The sequence below is a fragment of the Oncorhynchus masou genome, chromosome 6 (assembly GCF_036934945.1).
Source record: "Oncorhynchus masou masou isolate Uvic2021 chromosome 6, UVic_Omas_1.1, whole genome shotgun sequence".
NCBI lineage: Eukaryota > Metazoa > Chordata > Actinopteri > Salmoniformes > Salmonidae > Oncorhynchus > Oncorhynchus masou.
Genome location: NC_088217.1, coordinates 33510077 through 33534017, shown reverse-complemented (window position 1 = coordinate 33534017; position 23941 = coordinate 33510077). Strand labels below are relative to the sequence as shown.

General features: G+C 43.9%; 1 protein-coding gene and 1 long non-coding RNA gene across 5 annotated transcripts; one reads left to right on the top strand and one right to left on the bottom strand.

Moving 5' to 3' along the window:
- The first annotated feature begins 910 nt into the window (after positions 1–910).
- LOC135541938 (beta-1,4 N-acetylgalactosaminyltransferase 1-like) lies at positions 911–22741 on the top strand. 4 transcript variants are annotated; one of them, XM_064968446.1, is made up of 12 exons: positions 911–1169; positions 12425–12517; positions 12805–13027; positions 13171–13347; positions 13662–13768; positions 15840–15877; positions 15989–16169; positions 16308–16400; positions 16514–16701; positions 16923–17063; positions 19876–20113; positions 20637–22741. In XM_064968446.1, exons 3-12 carry the CDS (start codon positions 12813–12815, stop codon positions 20852–20854), a joined length of 1596 nt encoding a protein of 531 aa, XP_064824518.1. In that variant the 5' UTR covers positions 911–1169; positions 12425–12517; positions 12805–12812; the 3' UTR covers positions 20855–22741. The 4 variants fall into 4 exon arrangements, with proteins under 4 accessions (XP_064824518.1, XP_064824519.1, XP_064824520.1 ...); XM_064968447.1 differs by having other exon boundaries at positions 12758–13027; XM_064968448.1 differs by lacking the exon at positions 911–1169 and adding an exon at positions 5823–5873.
- LOC135541939 (uncharacterized) lies at positions 16970–17806 on the bottom strand. The gene is made up of 3 exons (XR_010456013.1): positions 17582–17806; positions 17234–17288; positions 16970–17060 (listed from the first exon to the last, which is right to left on the bottom strand). It is a non-coding gene; the product is annotated as an uncharacterized LOC135541939 (long non-coding RNA).
- Positions 22742–23941: the final 1200 nt, after the last annotated feature.

Sequence of the window (23941 nt, the reverse complement as noted above, 5' to 3'; positions counted from 1 at the left end):
TAAATGAATAACCTCGGGGAACCAGGGGATGTTAAACGAATTCGCCCAGTGATACCCACCCATTTTATGGCATGCTATAAAAAGTTTCCGTACGGTTTGTATTTGTGTTCTAGTGTTTAGTCAAAATGCAATGCAACTGAAGCGCACACTCCCGTAATGGATTTTAAAGCATTGAATTGCAAGCAAATAATTGGCTGGAGCGAGGTACCAACATTCAAAATCCATGCTAGAAAGTGTGCAAATAAACAATTTGGGAAAGGGTGCGGAATTGGGCTGCTCAGCCTCCCTTTCTCTCTCTCTCTCTGTCTCTTTCTCTCTCTCAATTCGTCTTGTTGCTGCCAGTTGTACAATTTATTGTCAAAGTACACAAAAAACATTATTCATTTCTCTGTTTGTCTGTCTCTCTCTCGTTTTTTTCTTTCTCGCTGCATGAACACACCTTCGTGGCATGAGAGACCACTGGAATTATTCTACCGCTGCCATAAATGTAGCAATAACTGTAGTGGAGCTGGGCAGAGACCCTGCAGTCACAGCTTGAGTGCACTGCACCATCACTTGTGCAATAAAGGTCCAGATTTCTTGGCAGATGATGTAGGTTAGTGCGACACACCTCGATCAGACCGACAGTGCCATTGCGTCAATGCTGTGTAAGAAACTCTGCAGTCAAACTTTTTTACTGAATATGTATGCAACAAAAGTTCAACATTCACTTTTTCCTACTATGCATACAATTTGATGCATATTGTTGCAAAATTGAAAATGAATGTACTTCTGATCCAAAACGCAATGATGCTGGTCTGATCGAGACTAGTCTATTGCTTTGCAGTACATTTTATAATGATATTCTTCCGTTGGATATGCCTTTGCATGAACCTTCATGCAATTAAATTCGATGAATGCATTCTGCTGCGATTCCAACGACTGGCCGCTCGTGGCATCGCTCTTGCGTCTGTTTTATGAGTCTTGGCGGAACAGCCTGGCGTGGGCGCACAGCACTGTGCTGCATGCAGGGGGATGAAGCATATCATCTATCGGAATTAAAACAGTGCTACTGGCGGATTCACATAAATGGAATGTAACCAGATTTTTAACAACATTATTTTACGCATGCATTATAAGTATATTGGTGGCAATTTCAAAAGGACAATCTGATTGGTGGAGACGTTAAGGTACGATTTATTTTGAGGTTATAATATTCATGAAAGGCCTATGATTTTCTTATGATGGATTATTATTGAGAATTTTATCAGTTGCATTCCCATTTAACTTGAAACAGTCATGCAAATAGATAATTGTTTCAAAGCATTTATGCACATTATATGCGAATTAGAGGCTTTGATTCAGATTAGGATATATCCTAATTATATCTTGTTAAATATCATTAGAGGCGTCGAGTGTACACACTTTTACGAGTGTATTGCTGCCATATGTAATTTGTATTGAGAAAATATACATTATAATAAACAATTATACCTGTATCATTTGTCTACGTGCACCAACCGCACCCGGTCAATTCAGAGGCCTCTGAGAAAGGCTGAATCATAAATCTAAATTCTGTCCAGCGACGTGCTTTGACCTGAAATTGGTCCAGATTTGATTAGATCTGAATGACAACATAGTGCGTTTTTCCTAGTTTGTGCAATGGATTGCATCAAAGGAAGAATAACGGAGCGCAAGGATGAGATGCTCACAGATAAGCCTGTCGATGACTGCAGTAAATACATTCAAAATTGTTACGGGTCCTGGAAAGGCAAAATAATCATTACACACATTAGTCGGGAGGGACACAGACAGCGCTACTAGACATGGCGCTGGCAAGGATACACGCTACAGCCAACTCACATTTTTTCATCCAAGTCTTTGATTCTGTATATTCCATCGACTATTATAGCCGACCTGTTCTTGCGTTTGCATGTAAACGTTTTTTTTTTTTTAGACAGCAGTGGCTTCTTCCGTGGTGTCCTCCCATGAACACCATTCTTGTTTGGTGTTTTACGTATCGTAGACTCGTCAACAGAGATGTTAGCATGTTCCAGAGATTTATGTGAATCCTTAGCTGACACTCTAGGACTCTTCTTAATGAGCATTCTGCACTGTGCTCTTGCAGTCATCTTTGCAGTACACTGTGAATGCTTAAATTATGTATTCAATATAGACAAGAAAAAATACAATCATTTGTGTGTTATTAGTGTAAGCAACCTGTGTTTGTCTATTGTTGTGACTTAGATGAAGATCAGATCAAATTTTATGACCAATTTATGCAGATATCTAGGTAATTCCAAAGGGTTCACATACTTTTTCTTGCCACTGTATGTACATGAAGGAAGGGTGAAGTGACTAGGCATCAGGATAGATAATAATAAGAGTAGAATAAAGTACAGACTAGCAGCAACAAATGATGAGTGTAAAAGTGTCAGAAATAGATGTGACCGATGTGAAATGGCTAGCTAGTTAGCGGTTTCAATCGGGTGAGGTAACTCGCTCTGAGACTTGAAGTAGTTGTTCCCCTTGCTCTGCTTCGTGGGTGACTGTTGTCTGTATGCAGAGGGTCCCTGGTTTGAGCCCGGCGAGTGGACGGATAAAAGCTATACTGTTAAATAGAGGTGCTGGATGTCTGGGAGCTCGGTCCCAGTGCTGGATGTCTGGGAGCTCGGCACCACCCTCTGTAGCACTTTGCGGTCAAGGGTGGTGCATTTGCCATACCAAGCGGTGATGCAGCCAGTCAATATGTTCTCGATGGTGCAGCTGTAGAACTTTAGAGGATCCGAGGGCCAATGCCAAATCTTTTTGAGGGGGAGGAGGTTCTGCCGTGCCCTCTTCAAGACTGTGCTGGTGTGTGTGGACCATGTTCAGTCCTTAGTGATGTGGATGGGAGCACAGAGCTTCCTTCAGGTGCTTGAACCCCGCTTCGGTCTCGTCCCGTCCATTTCACTGTTTTCGGGAGGCAGGCCCTGGTTAGAACGGTAAGGGGGGATGCTATAGCCGCAAAGTTAGGGATAAACCGGCTGTAGTATCCTGCCAATCCCCGGAAGGACTGGGGCGTGTAATGGGCCAGTCACGTACCGCATGGACCTTCCTCTCTTGGGGCTTGACGTTCCCCCGTCCGAACAAATACCCCAGGTACTCCACCTTCCGAGCATTAGCTTGCATTTCTTGCAGTTTGCTGTCAACCCAGCTTGCATGAGTGAGTCCAGCACTCCCAGTTTTGGCACCAACACCATGCGCTGTGGGACTCTTCAATGACTCCCATCCTCAGCATAGCCTTCACTTCCTGCTTCACGGCCTTCATTCGGGCCTCAGGGATCAAGTTTGGCCTCTTTTGTACCGTATCCCTGGTGCCGGGTGCGAACATGGTGTTCAATGATGGTCGTGTGGCCCGGCTTTTCGGCGAAAACCTGCTGTATTCCGAGCAAATGGCGCCAACAGAGATGGTTGCCTCACTTCAAGTCCTTAGGAAACTATGCAGTATTTTTTTTAATGTATTATTTATTACATAGTTACCCCAGGAAAACTGAAGTCTTATTACATACAGCCGGAAAGAACTATTGGATATAAGAGCAATGTCAACTTACCAACATTAGGACCAGGAACATGACTTTCCCGAAGCGGATCCCCTGTTTGGACCACCACCCAGGACAATGGATCTAATCCCAGAAGCCGACCCAAAACAACGGCGTCGCAGAAGGGACAGACGGAGAGGCCTCCTGGTCAGGATTCATAGACGTGCACATTGCCCACCACCCCTGAGTATACTACTCGCCAATGTCCAGTCTCTTAACAACAAGGTAGATGAAATTAGAGCAAGGGTTGCCTTCCAGAGAGACAACAGAGATTGTAACATTCTCTGTTTCACGAAAACATGGCTCTCTCGGGATATGTTGTCAGAATCGGTTCAGCCACCGGGCTTCTCCATGCATCGCGCCAACAGAGATAAACACCTCTCTGGGAAGAGGAAGGGCGAGTGTATGCTTCATGATTAACGACTCATGGTGTAATCATAACAACATACAGGAACTCAAGTCCTTCTACTCACCTGTCCTAGAATTACTTACAATCAAATGCCGGCCATATTACCTCCCAAGAGAATTCTCGTCAGCTATTTTTATGGATGTGTGCATTCCTCTCAAGCAGACACAACGACGGCCCTCAAGGAACTTCGCTGGACTCTATGTAAACTGGAAACCATATATCCTGAGGCAACATTTATTGTAGTTGGGGATTTTAACAAAGCAAATTTAAGAACAAGGCTACCTAAATTCTATCAGCATATTGATTGCAGTACTCTCAGAGGTAATACACTCGATCACTGCTACTCTAACTTCCGCGATGCATACAAAGCCCTCTCCCACCCTCCCTTCAGCAAATCCGACCATGACGCCATCTTGCTTGACTGTCTTATAGGCAGAAACTCAAACAGGATGAACCAGTGACTAGAACCATGCAATGCTGGTCTGACAAATTGGAATCCACGCTTCAAAATTGTTTTGATCACGCGGATTGGGATATGTTCCAGTCAGCCTCAGAGAACAACATTGATCTATACGCTGACTCTGTGAGTGAGTTTATAAGGAAGTGCATTAGAGATGTTGTACCCACTGTGAATATTAAAACCTGCCCTAACCAGAAACCGTGGATGGATGGCGACATTCGCGCAAAATTGACAGTGCGAACCACTGCATTTAACCATGGAAAGAGGTCTGGGAATATGGCTGAATATAAACAGTATAGTTATTCGCTCCGCAAGGAAATCAAAGAAGCGAAATGTCGGTACAGGGACAAAGTGGAGTTGCAATTCAACTGCTCAGACACGAGACTATGTGGCAGGCTCTACAGGAAATCACAGACTGCAAAAAGAAAACCAGCCATGTCACGGACACCGACGTCACGCTTCCAGCCAAACTAAACACCTTTGCCCGCTTTGAGGATGATACAGTGCCACCGTTGCGGCCCACTAACAAGTACTGCACACCGACCCTCTCCTTCTCCATGGCCGACTAGAGTAAAAAAAAAAAATCATAAATAATGTGTTAACCCTTGCAAGGCTGCTGGCCCAGAGCATGCGCAGACCAGCTGGCTGGTGTGTTTACGGACATATATTTTTTTATTTTTTATTTAAACTTCATTTAACCAGGAAGGCTAGTTGAGAAAAAGTTCTCATTTACAACTGCGACCTGGCCAAGATAAAGCATAGCAGTGTGAACAGACAGCAACACAGAGTTACATATTCAATCGCTCCCTATACCAGTCTATTGTCCCCACATGCTTCAAGATGGCCACCATTGTTCCTGTACCCAAGAAGGCAAAGATAACTGAACCAAATGACTATCACCCCGTAGCACTCAGTTCTGTCATCATGAAGTGCTTTGACAAACTAGTCAAGGATCACCTCCGCCTTACCTGCCACCCTAGACCCACTTCAGTTTGCATACTGCCCCAACAGGTCCACAGATGATGCAATCGCCATCACACTGCACACTATCCCATCTGGACAAGAGGAATACCTATGTAAGAATGCTGTTCATTGACTACAGCTCAGCATTCAACACCATAGAACCCTCCAAGCTCATCATGAAGCTTGAGGCCCAGGGTCTCAACGCCGCCCTGTGCAATTGGGTCCTGGACTTCCTGATGGGCTGCCCCCAGGTGGTGAAGGTAGGAAACAACATCTCCACTTCACTGATCCTCAACACTGGGGCCCCACAAGGGTGCGTGCTCAGCCCCCTCCTGTACTCCTTGTTCACCCATGACTGCATGGCCATGCACGCCTCCAACTCAATCATCAAGTTTGCAGACGACACTACATTAGTGGGCTTGATTAACAACAATGACAGGACAGCCTACATGGAGGAGATGAGGACACTTATGTACATAAGGTATTTATGATTTATATTGTTAATAAATGAGCAAACATTTCTAAAAACCTATTTTCGCTTTGTCGTTATGGGGTATTTTGTGTAGATTAATCAGGAAAAAATGTAATTTAATAAATATTTAGAATAACGCTGTAATGTAATAAAATGTGGGAAAAGTCAAGGGGTCCGAATACTTTCTGAATGCACTGTATCTGTAAGTTTGTTTGATGCTGGCTATCTAATATAGATTGATATATGTTTGAAAAATGTTAGAGAAATAATTAGTACCCAACCCAAGTGACATGCATGAATGTTTAGGGCACTAATACCTTTGTATTTTACCCCAATTTCAATATTGTCTCATCGCTGTAACTCCCCAATGGGCTTGGGAGGCGGAGGTCAAGTTATGCGTCCCCCCGAAACATGATCCGCCAAAACACACTTCTTAACACCCGCCCGCGTAACCCGGTAGCCAACCGCACCAATGTGTCAGAGGAAACACCGTTCAACTGACGACCGTTCAACTGATGCCTGCCGGTGCCCGACGCTGGGCCAATTGTATGCCGCCCTATGGGACTCCGGATCACAGCTGGTTGTGATACAGCCCGGGATCAAACCCGGATCTGTAGTGACGCCATTAGCACTGCGATGCAGCGCCTTAGACCGCTGTGCCACTCCAGAGGCCACTAAAACCTTTAATAGTCTTAATTAAAATGTCCATCCCTTTTGAAAACGGGAGTTGCTTGGACACAAGCATTAGGTTCTACACAGTGGGAACTCTTGCAGGTCGCACCCTCTCCCTACCCCATATACACATTCTCCCTACCCAATATACACTCTCTCCCTACCCCATATACACACTCTCCCTACCCCATATACACACTCTTCCTACCCCCTACACATACTCTCCCTACCCCCTATACACACTCTCCTTACCCCCTATACACACTCTTCCTACCCCCTACACATACTCTCCCTACCCCATATACACACTCTCCTTACCCCCTATACACACTCTTCCTGTCCCCTACACATACTCTCCCTACCCCCTATACACACTCTCCTTACCCCCTATACACACTCTTCCTGTCCCCTACACATACTCTCCCTACCCCATATACACACTCTCCTGACCCCCTATACACACTCTTCCTAACCCCTTACACATACTCTCCCTACCCCATATACACACTCTCCTGACCCCTAGACATACTCTCCCTACCCCATATACACACTCTCCTGACCCCCTATACACACTCACTCTACCCCATATGCACACTCTCCTGACCCCCTATACACACTCTCCCTACCCCATATACACACTCTCCTGACCCCCTATACACACTCACCCTATCCCCTACATACACTCCAACCAAATGAATCAGTACAGCTATAGTCTGAAGGGAAATCAGTGTCCTTGTCACACCCTTTTTATTCTCTATTTTGGTTTGACTAGGGTGGGCGTTCTATGTTCTTTTTTTCTTTTTTTTTGTATTTCTGTGTTTTTGGCCAGGTATGGTTCTCAATCAGGGACAGCTGTCTGTCATTGTCTCTGATTGAGAACCATACTAAGGCAGCCTGTTTTCCCACTATGGGTTGTGGGAAGTTGTTTTCTTTGTCTGTTTCACCATGCAGAACTGTTTCGATTTTCATTGTTTCACTTTGGTTATTTTGTATTCAGTGTTCAGTTATATTTTATTAAAATGGACACTTACCACACTGCGTTTTGGTCCGATCTTTCATACTCCTCATCAGATGAAGAAGATCGCTACAGTCCTCTATGATAATGATCACATAAATAAATGACCAGTAGGTGGCTGGTTACTGTATATGACATCATTGGTCTCCATGTCAAAACATTGTTGTGGCTTTCATAAAGTAAAAATCTTGAACTAATATCTGACAAATGTAATTGTCAATGAAATGCACCTGACTTATTTATCTGCAACGAAAGTGCACAAATAGGTTTGAACTGTTTTTAATTTTGATAGACTATATCTATTTTGGGGGATTTTACTATGCTTAATGCAAGGGGTCAGGCTACTTACCTTACAGTCCTTACGTATATAATAAGTAAGACGGTACCACAAAGTAGGAATATTTGCATGTCCTTTGTTTGAATGTGAACGGTGCAACGTTGTACTATTGTTTATGGGCTTAAGGTCAGGGCTTTGTGATGGCCACTCCAATACCTTGGCTTTGTTGACCTTAAGCCATTTTGCCACAACTTTTGAACTATGCTTGGGGTCATTGTCCATTTGGAAGACCCATTTGCGACCAAGCTTTAATTTCCTGACTGATGTATTGAGATGTTGCTTCAATATATCCACATAATTATTCTACGTCATGATGCCATCTATTTTGGGAAGTGCACCAGTCCCTCCTGCAGCAAAGCACCCCCACAACATGATGCTGCCACCCCCGTGCTTCACGGTTGGGATGGTGTTCTTCGACTTGCAAGCCTCCACCTTTTTCCTCCAAACATAACAATGGTCATTATGGCCAAACAGTTCTATTTTTGTTTCATCAGACCAGAGGACATTTCACCCAAAAGTACAATATTTGTCCCCATGTGCAGTTGCAAAGCGTACTCTGGCTTTTTTTTATGGCGGTTTTGGAGCAGTGGCTTCTTCCTTGCTGAGTGGCTTTTCAGGTTATGTCGATAGACTGTGGATATAGATACTTGTGTACCTGTTTCCTCCAGCATCTTCACAAGGTCCTTTGCCCTTGTTCTGGGATTGATTTGGACTTTTCACACCAAAGTACGTTCATCTCTAGGAGACAGAACGCGTCTTCTTACTGAGCGATATGACAGCTGTGGGGTCCCATAGTGTTTATACTATTGTTTGTACAGATGAATGTGGTACCTTCAGGTGTTTGGAAATTGCTCCCAAGGATGAACCAGATTTTTTTTCTGTTGTCTTGTCTGATTTCTTTTGATTTTCCCATGATGTCAAGCAAAGAGGCACTAAGTTTGAAGGTTGGCCTTGAAATACATCCACGGGTACACCTTCAATGGACTCAAATGATGTCAGTTAGCCTATCAGAAGTTTCTAAAGCCATGACATAATTTTCTGGAATTTTCCAAGCTGTTTAAAGGCACAGTCAACTTAGTGTATGTAAACTTCTGACCCACTGGAATTGTGATACAGTGAATTATAAGTGAAATAGTCTGTCTGTAAATAATTGTTGGAAAAAATGACTTGTGTCATGGACAAAGTAGATGTCGTGTCCGACTTGCCAAAACTATAGTATGTTAACAAGAAATTTGTGGAGTGGTTGAAAAACGGGTTTTAATGACTCCAACCTAACTGTATGTAAACTTCCGACTTCAACTGTACCTGCATTTACACAGGCAGCCGAATTCTGATATTTTTTCACTAATTGGTGTTTTAATCAATCACATCAGATCTTTTCACGTCAGATCTTTTTCAGAACTGATCTGATTGGTCAAAATATAAATTAGTGAAAAGATCATCAAAATTGATCCGCCTCTGTAAAAGCAGCCACTTGTAGGTGGTATAAATCGGATGTCAAAAGATCAAATCCATGTGTTTTTTTTCTTTCTGTTTATACATTAGGTAAAATATCAGACAGGTATCAGATATGCAAATAAGGCTGTGTTTAAACAGGCAGTCCAATTCTGATCTTTTGCCCAATGATTGGCAAAATAATTTTATCTGATTGGTCGAAAGACCAATTAGTGGCAAAAAGCTCAGAATTGGGCTGCCTGTGTAAGTAAACACAGCCAAATTTGCAAAAGATCTGAATTCGGCTCCCTGTGTAAACATAGCCTCCAATGGGGCAAAAAAGTATTTAGTCAGCCACCAATTGTGCAAGTTCTCCCACTTAAAAATATGAGAGAGGCTTGTCATTTTCATCATAGGTACACTTCAACTGTAACAGACACAATGATAATTTTGTTTCCAGAAAATCACATTGTACGATTTTTAATGAATTTATTTGCAAATTATGGTGGAAAATAAGTATTTGGTCAATAACAAACGTTTATCTCAATACTTTGTTACATACCCTTTGTTGGCAATGACAGAGGTCAAACGTTTTCTGTAAGTCTTCACAAGGTTTTCACACACTGATGCTGGTATTTTGGCCCATTCCTCCATGCAGATCTCCTCTAGAGCAGTGATGTTTTGGGGCTGTTGCTGGGCAACACGGCCTTTCAACTCCCTCCAAAGATTTTCTATGGGGTTGAGATCTGGAGACTGGCTAGGCCACTCCAGGACCTTGAAATGCTTCTTACGAATCCACTCCTTCGTTGCCCAGGCGGTCTGTTTGGGATCATTGTCATGCTGAAAGACCCAGCCACGTTTCATCTTCAATGCCCTTGCTGATGGAAGGAGGTTTTCACTCAAAATCTCACGATACATGGCCCCATTCATTCTTTCCTTTACACAGATCAGTCGTCCTGGTCCCTTTGCAGGAAAACAGCCCCAAAGCATGATGTTTCCACCCCCATGCTTCACATTAGGTATGGTGTTCTTTGGATGCAACTCAGCATTCTTTGTCCTCCAAACACGACGAGTTGAGTTTTTACCAAAAAGTTATATTTTGGTTTCATTTGACCACATGACATTCTCCCAATATTCTTCTGGATCATCCAAATGTTCTCTAGCAAACTTCAGATGGGCCTGCACATGTACTGGCTTAAGCAGGGGGACACGTCTGGCACTGCAGGATTTGAGTTTTATGTACACTCACCTCTACCCACACACTCACACATATTACACTGACACTCCCAACACACATATGCTCACAAACACAAAACACACACACCCACACATAGACCCACTTCGACATTTAAAATACGCTGCTACTCTGTTTATTATATACCATGATTGCCTAGTCACTTTTACCCCTACCAACATGTACATACTTTATTACCTCAACTACCTCATACCCCTGTACATTGACTCGGTACTGGTACTCCTTGTATATAGCCTCATTATTGTTTTTGTGTTACAAGAGAGAGAGAGAGAGAGAGAGAGAGAGAGAGAAAGAAAGAAAGAAAGAAAGAACAAACCATTAACACATGCACTTCTGTGTCTCCACCAAATGTTCTCTGTTGTCTGGCTGTATGTCTATGGACACACTGTACCAGTCAAATATTTGGACACGCCTACTCATTCAAGGGTTTTTGACTATTTTCTACATTGTATAGTAATAGGGCAGACATCAAAACTATGAAATAACACATATGGAATCGTGTAGTCACCAAAAAAGTGTTAAACAAATCAAAATAGTTTTTAGATTTTAGATTCTTCAAAGTTGCCACCCTTTGCCTTGTTGACAGCTTTGCACACTCTTGGCATTCTCTAAACCAGCTTCATGAGGTAGTCACCTGGAATGCATTTCAATGAACAGGTGTGCCTTGTTAAAAGTTAACTTCTTAATGCGTTTGAGCCATTCAGTTGGGTTGTGACAAGGTAGGGGTGGTATACAGAACATAGCCCTATTTGGTAAAAGACCAAGTCCATATTATGGCAAGAACAGCTGAAATAAGCAAATAAAAATGACAGTCCATCATTACTTTAAGACATGAACAGCAGTCAATGCAGAAAATTTCAAGAACTTTGTTTCTGGTGTCCTTTGACAGCTCTTTGGTCTTGGCCATAGTGGAGTTTGGAGTGTGACTGTTTGAGGTTGTGGACAGGTGTCTTTTATACTGATAACAAGTTCAAACAGGTGCCATTAATACAGGTAACGAGTGGAGGACAGAGAGCCTCTTAAAGAAGAAGTTACATGTCTGTGATAGACAGAAATCTTGCTTGTTTGTAGGTGACCAAATACTTTGCAAATAATTTCATAAAAAATCCTACAATGTGATTTTCTGGATTCTTTTTCTCATTTTGTCCGTCATAGTTGAAGTGTACCTATGATGAAAATTACAGGCCTCTCTCATCTTTGTAAGTGAACTTGCACAATTGGTGGCTGACTAAATACTTTGTTGCCCCACTGTATATTTCATAATCAGTTGGTGAACTATTGTGGGTGTGTCTCTGCAGCTGTAAACTATGAATTCTGCTTCAGTGATAGTCATTGAGACCCCTGAATTCACTGCAATTGTGTCAGAAGTGGAATGTCGCTACAGTAGATGCATATTCCAAAGGAAGGGGATAGATTACTGAACTTGCTACAACCTTGAGTGATCTCTCGTGTGTGCTTTAAAACTGAGTCAATAGAATTGTTTGAATATCTTAACAATGGCAATTATCATGAAACAAATCACCAACCAGACAAGTTTGTTATCTCCCTTGGCTCTCATTGTTGTACTTAAATAGAGCCTTCTTTCCCGCTAGACTCTGCTCAGCATTTATCTGCTGTTAACACAACCATCATCACTACCATTCATTTAACAACTCCATCATAAAAGGCCATTATATCTGCTAAAAATCCTTACCTTTGCTGTACCTGCATGTCGCAGTTTCCTCCCCTCTAGATCTATTATTTTTTACAAACATTCATATTTTTCACTTGCCCGTTAATACCTTGCTCTTGGAAATTACTTCAGGTATCCTACTGAATAAACATAACTTATGTGTTATTATTTACAGATGGGGAAAGTCCTTAGCTGTTCATTATGGGATTTTGGGGGATCCAATGGCCGACAGGAGATGCCTTCTCTCTGAGTGGATACAGGCAGTAGGGTATGATTCCAGCTGTCTTTTACTGTAATGGATGCCAGACATGTTTTTTTCTGTTGCATAACAAATTCAAGTTGTTTAGAAAGTGTTAAATCAGATTTCATGTGATACTGTAAGCTGCCATTTACTGTAGCTGAAGATAACCGAATCATGGAAGCGTTCAATTCATCCAGAAATTGGCCTAATCTTGTCACCTCAGATATGGTCACATAATGTTGGACTTTTTCTTCGCCACCCAAGCAGGTGGTGACCGCAGCACCTCTCCTGTTTGTCCTTGTGTGCTGTGACAGTTTTTAGGATGCGTTCCTTAAGGAAGACAGTGTTGTTGGCCATCGTGGCATCTGTGGTGTTGGTGATGGCCCTCCTCCATTCTTGGCCCACCCGGGCCTACACCACCGTGGATGTCTGGCAGAGACCAGGGCCTGCAGTAGAGAGGCACCTGGAGGAGAGGTTCCCAGAACCAGACCACAGATCTGCCAACATCCCCTATCGCGTGAAGGAGAGTGTTGCAGGGTCAGTATTTGATATAAGAGCTTTTGAAATTATTCATTTTTTTCTCTCTTTGATATTCTGATTCAATAAGCTGATGATGTGGTGGAAATCATGTTTTGTCATTTGATTGATGAAGTCCTATCATCCCTTTCGTCTGTCTCCAGTCTGTTGGCACGTAACGGGTGTGTGTGTGAAGGTGAGAGTGGGGGCATGAACCTGCCCTTTGCCCAGCTGCTGTTCCCCCGGGTGTCGGCCCACCCCCTGCACACTGCATTTGAGGTTTCTGAGCTGGAAGAGATGAAGCAACGAAGGGCCAAGGAGTACCAGGGCTTCCAGATGAGGTGAGAGCAAAGGACTGTACACCAGCACAAAACTGAAAAGGAAGGACTTCCCATATATCATCATAGGTAGTCCGTACCCTAGGGGAAGTTGCTGTGTTTGTCATTTCACGTGACTAAATACCAAGCTTTGAAATTCTTAGGTTTAGGTTAAACTTGCTGTAGGTCTTTTGAAGAAACGAGATGATGTCATTGGGTTAGGCTCAACATTACCCAGTTTTTTAAACATATAGGCCAAATAGGGTTCACAAGGCTTTAGTCGAGCTGTAATAGCTTTGAGTGCTGATTATTAAACTGGTGTGTATCTGCCCCTCCAGGTCTCAGTCTCCTGCAGATATGCTCATCGTGGCCGAGGCCCACAATCCTCTGCAGTACCCAACACAGGGGGTGGAAGTACGACCACTCAAAACCATCCTCATCCCAGGTCTGACCCATAACAGAGATTCGTTTAATTCTACCTTGACATACATTGCATTCGGAAAGTATTCAGACCCCTTGACCTTTTCCACATTTTGTTACGTTACAGCCTTATTCTAAATTGGATTAAATAAATACAAATCTAATCAATCTACACACAATACCTCATAATGACAAAGCAAAAACAGGTTTTTAGAAAAAAAAAAAAACAGAATGCTCTGTCGGGTTGGATGGGGAGCTTCGCTGCACAGCTATTTTCAGGTCTCTCCAGAGATGTTTGATTGTGTTCAAGTCCAGGTTCTGGCTGGGCTACTCAAGGACATTCAGAGACTTGTCCCGAAGCCACACCTGCGTTGTCTTGGCTCTGTGCTTATGGTCGTTGTTCTGTTGGAAAGTGAATCGTCACTCCAGTCTGAGATCCTGAGCACTCTGGAGCAGGTTTTCATCAAGGATCTCTCTGTGCTTTGCTCTGTTCATCTTTCCCTCAATCCTGACTAGTCTCCCAGTCCCTGCTGCTGAAAATCATCCCCACAGCATGATGCTGCCACCACCAGGATGGTGACAGGTTTCCTCCAGATTTAACACTTGGAATTAAAGCCAAAGAATTCAATCTTAGTTTCATCAGACCAGAGAATCTTGTTTCTCATGGTCTGAGAGTCTTTAGGTTTCTTTTGGCAAACTCCATGTGGGCTGTCATGTGCGTTATACTGAGGAGTGGCTTCCGTTTGGCCACTACCATAAGACCTGATTGGTGGAGTGCTGCAGAGATGGTTGTCCTTCTGGAAGGTTCTCCCATCTCTGGGGCTCTGTCAGAGTGACCATCGGGTTCTTGGTCACGTCCCGATGCTCAGTTTGGCCGGGCGGCCAACTCTAGGAAGAGTCTTGGTGGTTCCAAACCTATTCCATTTAAGAATGAGGGAGCCCACTGTGTTCTTGGGGACCTTCAATGCTGCAGAAATGTTTTGGTACCCTTCCCCAGATCTGTGCCTCGACACAATCCTGTCTAGGAGCTCTACGAATATTTCCTTCGACCTCATGGCTTGGTCTTTGCTCTGATATGAACGGTCAACTGTGGGACCTTATATAGTCAGGTGTGTGTCTTTCCAAATCATGTCCAATTGTTTGGAGTCCACCTGTGGTGAATTCAGTTAAGTTGTAGAAAGATCTCAAGGATGATCAATGGAAACAGGATGCACCTGAGCTCAATTTCAAGTCTCATAGCAAAGGGTCTGAATACATGGTATGGATCTGAATACATGTCAAAGGGTCTGAATACATGTCTACAAACCTGTTTTCACTTTGTCGTTATGGGATATTGTGTGTAGATTGATAATCCATTTTAGAATAAAGCTGTAACGTAACAAAATGTGGAAAAAGAGAAGGGGTCTGAATACTTGGACTGTAGGTTCCTTGATATTTAAAACCTAATTTGTAATGGAAACCTGGCGATAACAGGCAAAATCTACTGCTCACCCAGAGCTGATTAGTGAAGGTGCTGGAGCCAAAAGGCAAAACTGGAGAAACAGGAACAAGTCTCTGCACACTTCTAGTCAGATGCACATTTCTTTAATTGTGGCTGAGCTTTCAGTCAGCCGACCTTCATCAGGAAACCTGGCAAAATAGGACAAGCATACAAAGACAAGTGTAATTATATCAAGTTACCAATTCAGGGAGACTGTCCTATTACAACAATGTTAAAAAGAAGAAAAACCCCAGCACACCGGTAATCTTGATGCTGATCTTATTCACCAACGTGCTGGTTTCAATCTATCTTCATCAGGGTATTTGGAGGTAAAACTCATTGTCTTTTAACGTGACAGACAATAGGTGTTCTAACAATCTAACACTAGTATTACTACGGTGTTAGTACTATTATTGCAACCACTGACATCTACTTTCTATACCATTACCACTATTACTACCATGATAACCTACTGCACTGTATGGCTGTTTTAGAGCAGAGAATAGTGTTTTGTTGCACAACAGAGAAATAGTGTTTACTCCAGCTGAATTTGGATTGGATAAACATCCAACACCTTCATCAAATATGCCAGTAAATTGATGTCATATGTTTTCAGGTCTTGCAGTACAAGACCATCCCAGAGAGCTGTACACAGTAAGTAGACCAATAACATTTGGTTTGAGTTATTATTTCCAATACTATTCCATTTGTCTGGTCCTTGTCTTCTTTGTTCTCTGTCTCCCTCTTAATTTTTTTCTTTCTCAGGTCAACTTCACCTCCACCCTGGGAACGTTAAACGTGGCAGCAGAGGTTGGGGGGGTAAAGGTCAAAGGTGACGGGGAGATGCACATGACCCTGACCAGCAGCCTGCTGTCCAATTTGAACCGGCAGCTACAGTTTGTCACATATACCAACACACTGTTCCACCCTAGTACAGCAGACACAGGTGAGGCCAGACACACCTGTCCTTCTGCTGTGTACTACTTATTTCTGTGTTGTGTCCATTATCAAAGTCCTATGCCAAATAACATCTGTAAAATATTTGTGGTAATGAGGTTGGAAATACTCTTGCTGTGTCTTTCAGTGCAGTTTGAGACAGAGGGTCACCAAGCCATGTTTACTATCAAGGTCCGTCATGGTGTAACTCCAAAACTCTACAACACGGGACCCAAAGGGGGTATGTCGACAAATACAACGGCTGACTGTATCTGTCACAACCGCACAACACTTACTGAGATCAATGTAATGTCAAATACCCTAATTTTTTGTCTCTCTCTGTTCCCCTTCTAGAATACAACATCAGTGCCCTTGTTACCATAGCAACCAAAACCTTCCTGCGCTATGACAAGCTCCAAGATCTCATCGACAGTGTGCGAAAATACTATTCCACTGTCACCATAGTAATAGCTGATGACAGTGAAAACCCAAAGATGGTCTCTGGCCCCTACATCGAACATTACATCATGCCATTTGGAAAGGTTTATTTTTAAACACTACTGCCTCTATTTGCAAGTAAGGGATGGGATACAGTGTACGTGTACCTGTCAGGTCAAAAATGTGTCTAACACTATCATTGTTTGCTTAAATGATCCTTGACAGATGACCTTAAGTGAAAAAGTACTGTCTGTGATTTTCTTAGTTGTCCTTTTGCTTCTGCTTCCTCTTTCCCACATCCTGTTCTCTGTGTCACAACAACTAGGGCTGGTTTGCAGGGCGGAACCTAGCCGTTTCCCAGGTGACCACCAAGTATGTGCTGTGGGTGGACGATGACTTCATCTTCACGGCCAACACCAAGCTGGAGAAACTGGTGGACGTCCTGGAGAGGACTACCCTGGACCTGGTGAGGGGGCACAGGCATTGCCATACTGTATTGAAGACCTGGGTTCAAATATCACATGAAATCGTTCAAATACTTTGATAGTTAGTTCCAATAATTCAACAATGGTCCACTTTCTATGCAACAGTCAAATCCAGTTCAGAAGCTTTTCTCTGGACACATTGGTTACTCACTGGGATTTACTCTGCAAAGCCAAAAAGAGCACATACACGATTCACCACATTCCATCTTGGGTAGCATGAGGAAACATAATCAACATTTCAGTCATTTTGCCCAACAGACACAACTTATTATGAGTTATTAAATAAAAGTTTTAAAATAATTTTGAATTACAGCACATCATGAAAAGACTACTGAAATAAATTATGTTAGCTGTCTTCTGAAGATGACAAATGAGGAGGAGGCATTCCTTGATAGCCACATCCAGTGTATCATCTCACAAAGGCGATAACATTGCCTTTAAAAGCTGCATTGTCTACAAGTGTGATAAAATTGAATCCCAGGCCTTGTTTACTACTTACAGAAGAAAACAATCTCTCAACAGACTCTTCCGTTCTCTCATCCTCTCTTCTTCACTGAACCGTACAGGCATATTCTTGCTCTGTAATACACGAACACCACAGCAATATTAGTCATGCGCGTGTGCACAAACTCAAACAAACACGCACACATGCAGGCATGGATGCATGTACGCACAAACACACATACATGCACACAATCCTAGCACAAAAGCCACAAAAGCTGACACCCACACATAAGGCTTGTAATGAATGATCTGTGTGTTTCTGTTTGAGGGTGAAGGGTGTTTTGGCTGGAGCCTGAATCCCGCTCAGAGACTTACTGTGTGCTCTGGGAATAGAATAGACCTCTTGTGTACCATAGACTGGGACTCCTACTCTTGAGAGGGGAGTCTATGGGTTACACATGTCAGCAGCTGGTCTGCTGGACACTTTGAATCCCTTCTTTCTTCAGACCCCAAAAGCACAGACAGACAAACATGGAACGGAGATACTTCTCTGTTTTCTGGTTCTTATTTTAGTTTTGTCTGTTTATTGTGTCCTTTGGAAAGATGACGTGATCAAGGATCCAACTGTTTCCATCGGCTACCCTCTGATTTCGTATATCAAATCACTACAGCATGCACTCATTATCAACTTCAGTCAGACAATTGGAAGTACCCCTAATGTTTGTTTTGTACACAGTATACAGTGCATTCGGAAAGTATTCAGACCCCTAAACTTTCCACATTGTGTTACGTTACAGCCTTTTTCTAAAATTTATTAAATAACAAATTGCAAATTAAAAAATAATAATAAACAGAAATCCCCTATTTACATAAGTTTTCAGACCTTTTGCTATGAGACTCGAAATTGAGCTCAGGTGCATCCTGTTTCCATTGTTCATCCTTGAGATGTTTCTACAACTTGATTGGAGTCCACATGTGGTAAAATTCAATTAATTGGACATGATTTGGAAAGGCACACACCTGTCTATATAAGGTCCCAATGTTGACCGTTCATGTCAGAAAAAAAATCAAGCAATGAGGTTGAAGGAATTGTCCGTAGAGCTCCGAGACAGGATTGTGTCGAGGCACAGATCTGGGGAAAGGTACCAAAAAATGTCTGCAGCATTGAAGGTCACAGTGGCCTCCTTCATTCTTAAATGGAAGAAGTTTGGAACCACCAAGACTCTTCCTAGAGCTGGCCACCAGGCCAAACTGAGCAATCGGGGGAAGAAAGGCCTTGGTCAGGGAGGTGGCCAAGAACCCAATGGTCACTGACAGATCTCCAGAGTTCCTCTGTGGAGATGGGAGAACCTTCCAGAAGGACAACCATCTCTGCAGCACTCCACCAATCAAGCCTTTATGGTAGAGTGGCTAGACAGAAACCACTCCTCAGTAAAAGGCACATGACAGCCCGCTTGGAATTCTCCAAAAGGACTCTGACAATGAGAAACAAGATTCTCTGCTTCTTCTGATGAAACCAAGATTGAACTCTTTGACCTGAATGCCAAGCGTCACGTCTGGAAGAAACCTGGCACCATCCCTATGGTCAAGTATGGTGGTGCCAGAATCATGCTGTGGGGATGTTTTTCAGGGGCAGGGACTGGGAGACTAATCAGGATGGAAGGAAAGATGTACGGAGCAAAGTATAGAGAGATCTTTGATGTAAACCTGCTCCAGAGTGCTCAGGACCTCACACAGGGGTGAAGGTTCACCTTCCAACAGGACAACGACCCTAAACACACAGCAGGAGTGGCTTCGGGACAAGTCTCTGAGATGTCCTTGAGTGGTCCAGCCAGAGCCTGGACTTGAACCTGATCGAATATCTCTGGAGAGACATGAAAATAGCTGTGCAGCGACAAACCCATCCAACCTGACAGAGCTTGAGAATAAGAGGATCTGCAGAGTAAAATGGGAGAAACTCCCCAAATACAGGTATGCCAAGCTTGTAGAGTCGTACCCAAGAAGACAAGGCTTTAATCACTGCCAAAGATGCTTCAACAAAGTACTGAGTAGAGGGTCTGAATACTTAAGTATTTTTTTATTTGTAATAAATTAGCAAAATAGTCGAAAAACCTGTTTTTGCTTTGTCATTATGTGTTATTGTATATAGATTGATGAGGGGAAAAAACTATTTAAACAATTTTAGAATAAGGCTGTAATGTAACAAAATGTGGAAAAAGTCAAGGGATCTGAATACTTTCCAAATGCACTGTATGTTCTTTGTGTGTATGTGTGTCAGAATCAGTTAATGCATTCTTTATATGCACATTTGTATCTGTGTTTGATGCACTGTGTGTGTGTGTGATTTAGGTGGGTGGTGCAGTGCGGGAGGCCACTGGCTATACTGCCACCTACAGGCAGACCATGTCCATTGAGCCAGGGGAGGAGGAGGGTGACTGCTTGCATATGCGGAGGGGCTTCCACCACATCATCCAGGGCTTTCCAAACTGCGTAGTCACAGACGGGGTCATCAACTTCTTCCTGGCCCGCACAGACAAAGTCCAGCAAGTGGGCTTTGACCCCCGTCTGGCCAGAGTGGCCCACCTGGGTGAGTACAGACCCAAACCCCAGCACCACACAGAGTGTGACTGTCCATAACATCAGCTGTACCAGTAGTCAAATGTAGTAGGTGCTACGCGGAGCCTGCACCTACACCTTATGAGTCCAAAGAGGAGTAGGATAGAAAGTAGGATAAGAGTACCCTAACCCTAGCTTTGTGTCCACATCCCAATTCAATCCTAACCCTAAACCCTAATCTAGACATCACTTGTGTTCAACCCTGATCCAAAACCCTCCAAATAGGGCTCCTCCATGTCCGAATTCACAATTTAACCCCTGAGCTGCACCATCTACATTTGGAAGAAAGTGATATAGGTAACAGATCTTCAAAACCAGTCTGAATAGTCATTCATTAATTATATATCAAAAAGCTCAAGAAGGGAATGAAATAGCTTCTTCTCAAATGTTTGTTAGTTGCTTTTGTACATATAAATTGTGTGATACTTTAAGTTCCCTTAGCATAAAAACTAACCTATTTTCTTTTGCTCTTGACCCCTTGGTTCTTGTCACAGAGTTTTTCATCGATGGCCTCGGCTCGCTTCACGTGGGATCATGTGATGATGTCATCGTCAACCACGCCACCAAGATCAAGCTTCCCTGGGTCAGCCAATCAGAGAGTGACAAGACGTATGCCAAGTTCCGCTACCCACCAGCCTCTTCGGATGCCACACACACCAAAAACGGCCTCCTCTATTTCAAGAACCGCTTCCAGTGTTTGACTCACAATTAAATTACCTGTTTTGTTAACCTGTCGTTTCTCCTCTCGTTCAAGATTCATGCTCTTTCTGAGTTGCCAAAGAAGCTCTCGCCCGATGTGTCCAATCGGATAAATTTTTAAACAATCACATTACTCACATCCCCTTGAATATCGACCTTGCTTGTTTCACTCTAGAGGGATTGCCATTCAAACAGAGCAAAGCTGTCATTTCTCTTAACTTAATCATCATTTCTCTTCAGTTGTGTACTCTTGATTGTAAACTCAAGGTTGAGATCATATTAAGGGATATATGTGCGTTTTGTGCCTCAAATCTTATCTGACGAGTTGCCACCGAGTCCTTTTGTTGAGGAAAGAGAACAAAGACATGCTGAATTAGCCTTATGCCCTCACAGGACTAAATGAACGAGTTTAAATACCATAGTTTCCATACTGTTATGAAGAGATCAGAGGTATGTGTACTCTGTCCTTCCCTTTGCACTATACAGTTTGAGCTGGACTGAGCTCTATGGGTCAGACAAATGAGGATTGTGGGGACCAAGGGGGACTGAGGATGGGGATTGACAGTCATTCAGTAGAGAGGACACTTCTCAGCATGTGACAACCCCTTCAGAGACACAACGCATGGGTGCTCCCTTTCCAACCCCAGACAATGAACGCATACAAGACTCTAAATGTGTGGCTAATTCTCCCTGGGTATCTGTGCCAATGGTTTCCCAGGTGGTTTGGCGTTGAATGATATATTTTGTTTGAAACCTCTGTGTCGCCCTTGACTGGCCCATGCTTGAGGAGAATGATGCTCATCCATCTGGTCTGGGATCTAACCCAGGAATAATATCCCTGTTTCACCTGGTCTAGTGCATTCTGTCTATCTAGGTTTGATTCCACTCTGTTTTATTCTCCAAGCATCATAATAAGGAATGCTTCTATCCATGCAGGCATTTGAATGGGAGGGGAGATTAATTGCATTTTCATATGCTACCTCGAACAGAAGGGTTAGTTTGACCAAAGTGCATGTCTCTCTATTTCTTTATCAATTCTACATGGAAATAAACACACACTAATAGAATAATGGCAATAATGGCACAGTTTGAGTTTAGAGAGTTGAAACGCTGTAAGAATGAGTAGAACACCAAAGGAAATGGTTGGAGAGACACAATGTTAGGATAACACATCATAGAGAGATGATATGAATGATAAAGTAAGGGTCACAGTCACACCGAAGTACCAAGGCAGCAAAACATTTTATACTTACAGTTCCTCTGCCATGCAACATGACAGCAGGATCACATAATGTTATTGTGTGTCATGACCACTAGATGGCAGCCTTGCATCAGAATAGTGTTTTCTAAAATCAAACAACAAATATTTTTTTTCAATTTGTTATCAAATACCCCAAGGTGCCAGTGATACATTAGATACCTTTTTATTTTATCCTTTTTGAATAGAGGAATATTTTAAAACAGATACAATTTTGGGTGATGCCAGATTTAGATTTGTCTTTCCTGAAAGGGGATATTTAACACTAAGTGAGATCTCAGTTCAATTGAACCTTGATTGCAGTAGCTCTTCCATGGGAATCTATGACTAATACCAGCTAGACTCCCCAAGCAGATGCTTCCCGTTTTCAAAATGAGAAGTGTTCTGCATGTGAGTAGGGACAGTAGTTTGTCAACAAAGACACTGCTTAATGATAGGTTTGATTGAATTCCATTCTCTGAAGGGATTAGTTGAAGGGATTTGGACCATGATTTCCATTGTTCAACTGATGTTGATGTCACCTTAGAACCACGGGTCTGAGTCTTTCCAACCTGACGACTATCATCACAACAACCTTCTGCATTATCAGACTGTTTTTGTTAAAACATGATTATAAAGTCTCTGATAAAAAAATACAGCTGATGTATGGTACTGTGATTTTTTAGGCAACATTTAAGAGGGTGTTCTGGTGCAGTTCCCATTTATGGGTCACTGCATGAGTCCAGGTGGGTTGCAGGATGCAATTTTTTGGCAACACGCACCAGGCCTACAGTGCGCCTCGCCAGTCCAGAGTGTCCGGCAACAGTACCCAATCCAGAGCGTCCGGCAACAGTACCCAGTCCAGAGTGTCCGGCAACAGTACCCAGTCCAGAGGGTCCGGCAACCTCCTACGACGGGCCGCAGACCGGAACCTCCTACGTCGGGTCGCAGTCCGGAACCTACCACGACAGGTCGCAGTCCGGAGGCTACCACGTAGGGGTCGCAGTCCGGAGGCTACCACGACGGGTCGCAGTCCAGAGGCTACCACGACGGGTCGCAGTCCGGAGGCTACCACGACGGGTCGCAGTCCGGAGGCTACCACGACGGGTCGCAGTCCAGAGGCTACCACGACGGGTCGCAATCCGGAAGCTACCACGACGGGTCGCAGTCCAGAGGCTACCACGACGGGTCGCAGTCCAGAGGCTACCACGACGGGTCGCAGTCCAGAGGCTACCACGACGGGTCGCAATCCGGACGCTACCACGACGGGTCGCAGTCCAGAGGCTACCACGACGGGTCGCAGTCCAGAGGCTACCACGACGGGTCGCAGTCCGGAGGCTACCACGACGGGTCGCAGTCCGGAGGCTACCACGAGTCGCAGTCCAGAGGCTACCACGACGGGTCGCAGTCCGGGAGGCTACCACGACGGGTCGCAATCCGGAAGCTACCACGACGGGTCGCAGTCCAGAGGCTACCACGACGGGTCGCAGTCCGGAGGCTACCACGACGGGTCGCAATCCGGAAGCTACCACGACGGGTCGCAGTCCAGAGGCTACCACGACGGGTCGCAGTCCAGAGGCTACCACGACGGGTCGCAGTCCAGAGGCTACCACGACGGGTCGCATCCGGAAGTCGCAGTCCAGAGGCTACCACGACGGGTCGCAGTCCAGAGGCTACCACGACGGGTCGCAGTCCAGAGGCTACCACGACGGGTCGCAATCTGGAAGCTACCACGACGGGTCGCAGTCCAGAGGCTACCACGACGGGGCGCAGTCCAGAGGCTACCACGACGGGTCGCAGTCCGGAGGCTACCACGACGGGTCGCAGTCCGGAGGCTACCACGATGTGTCGCAGTCCAGAGGC

Excerpts from the sequence above, each read along its gene's own strand:
- LOC135541938 (XM_064968446.1), top strand. The coding sequence starts at position 12,813 with ATGCGTTCCTTAAGGAAGACAGTGTTGTTGGCCATCGTGGCATCTGTG. Across the intron at positions 13,028-13,170 it reads GTGAAGGAGAGTGTTGCAGG|TCTGTTGGCACGTAACGGGT; the intron begins GTCAGTATTTGA and ends GTCTGTCTCCAG. Across the intron at positions 16,170-16,307 it reads CCCTAGTACAGCAGACACAG|TGCAGTTTGAGACAGAGGGT; the intron begins GTGAGGCCAGAC and ends TGTGTCTTTCAG.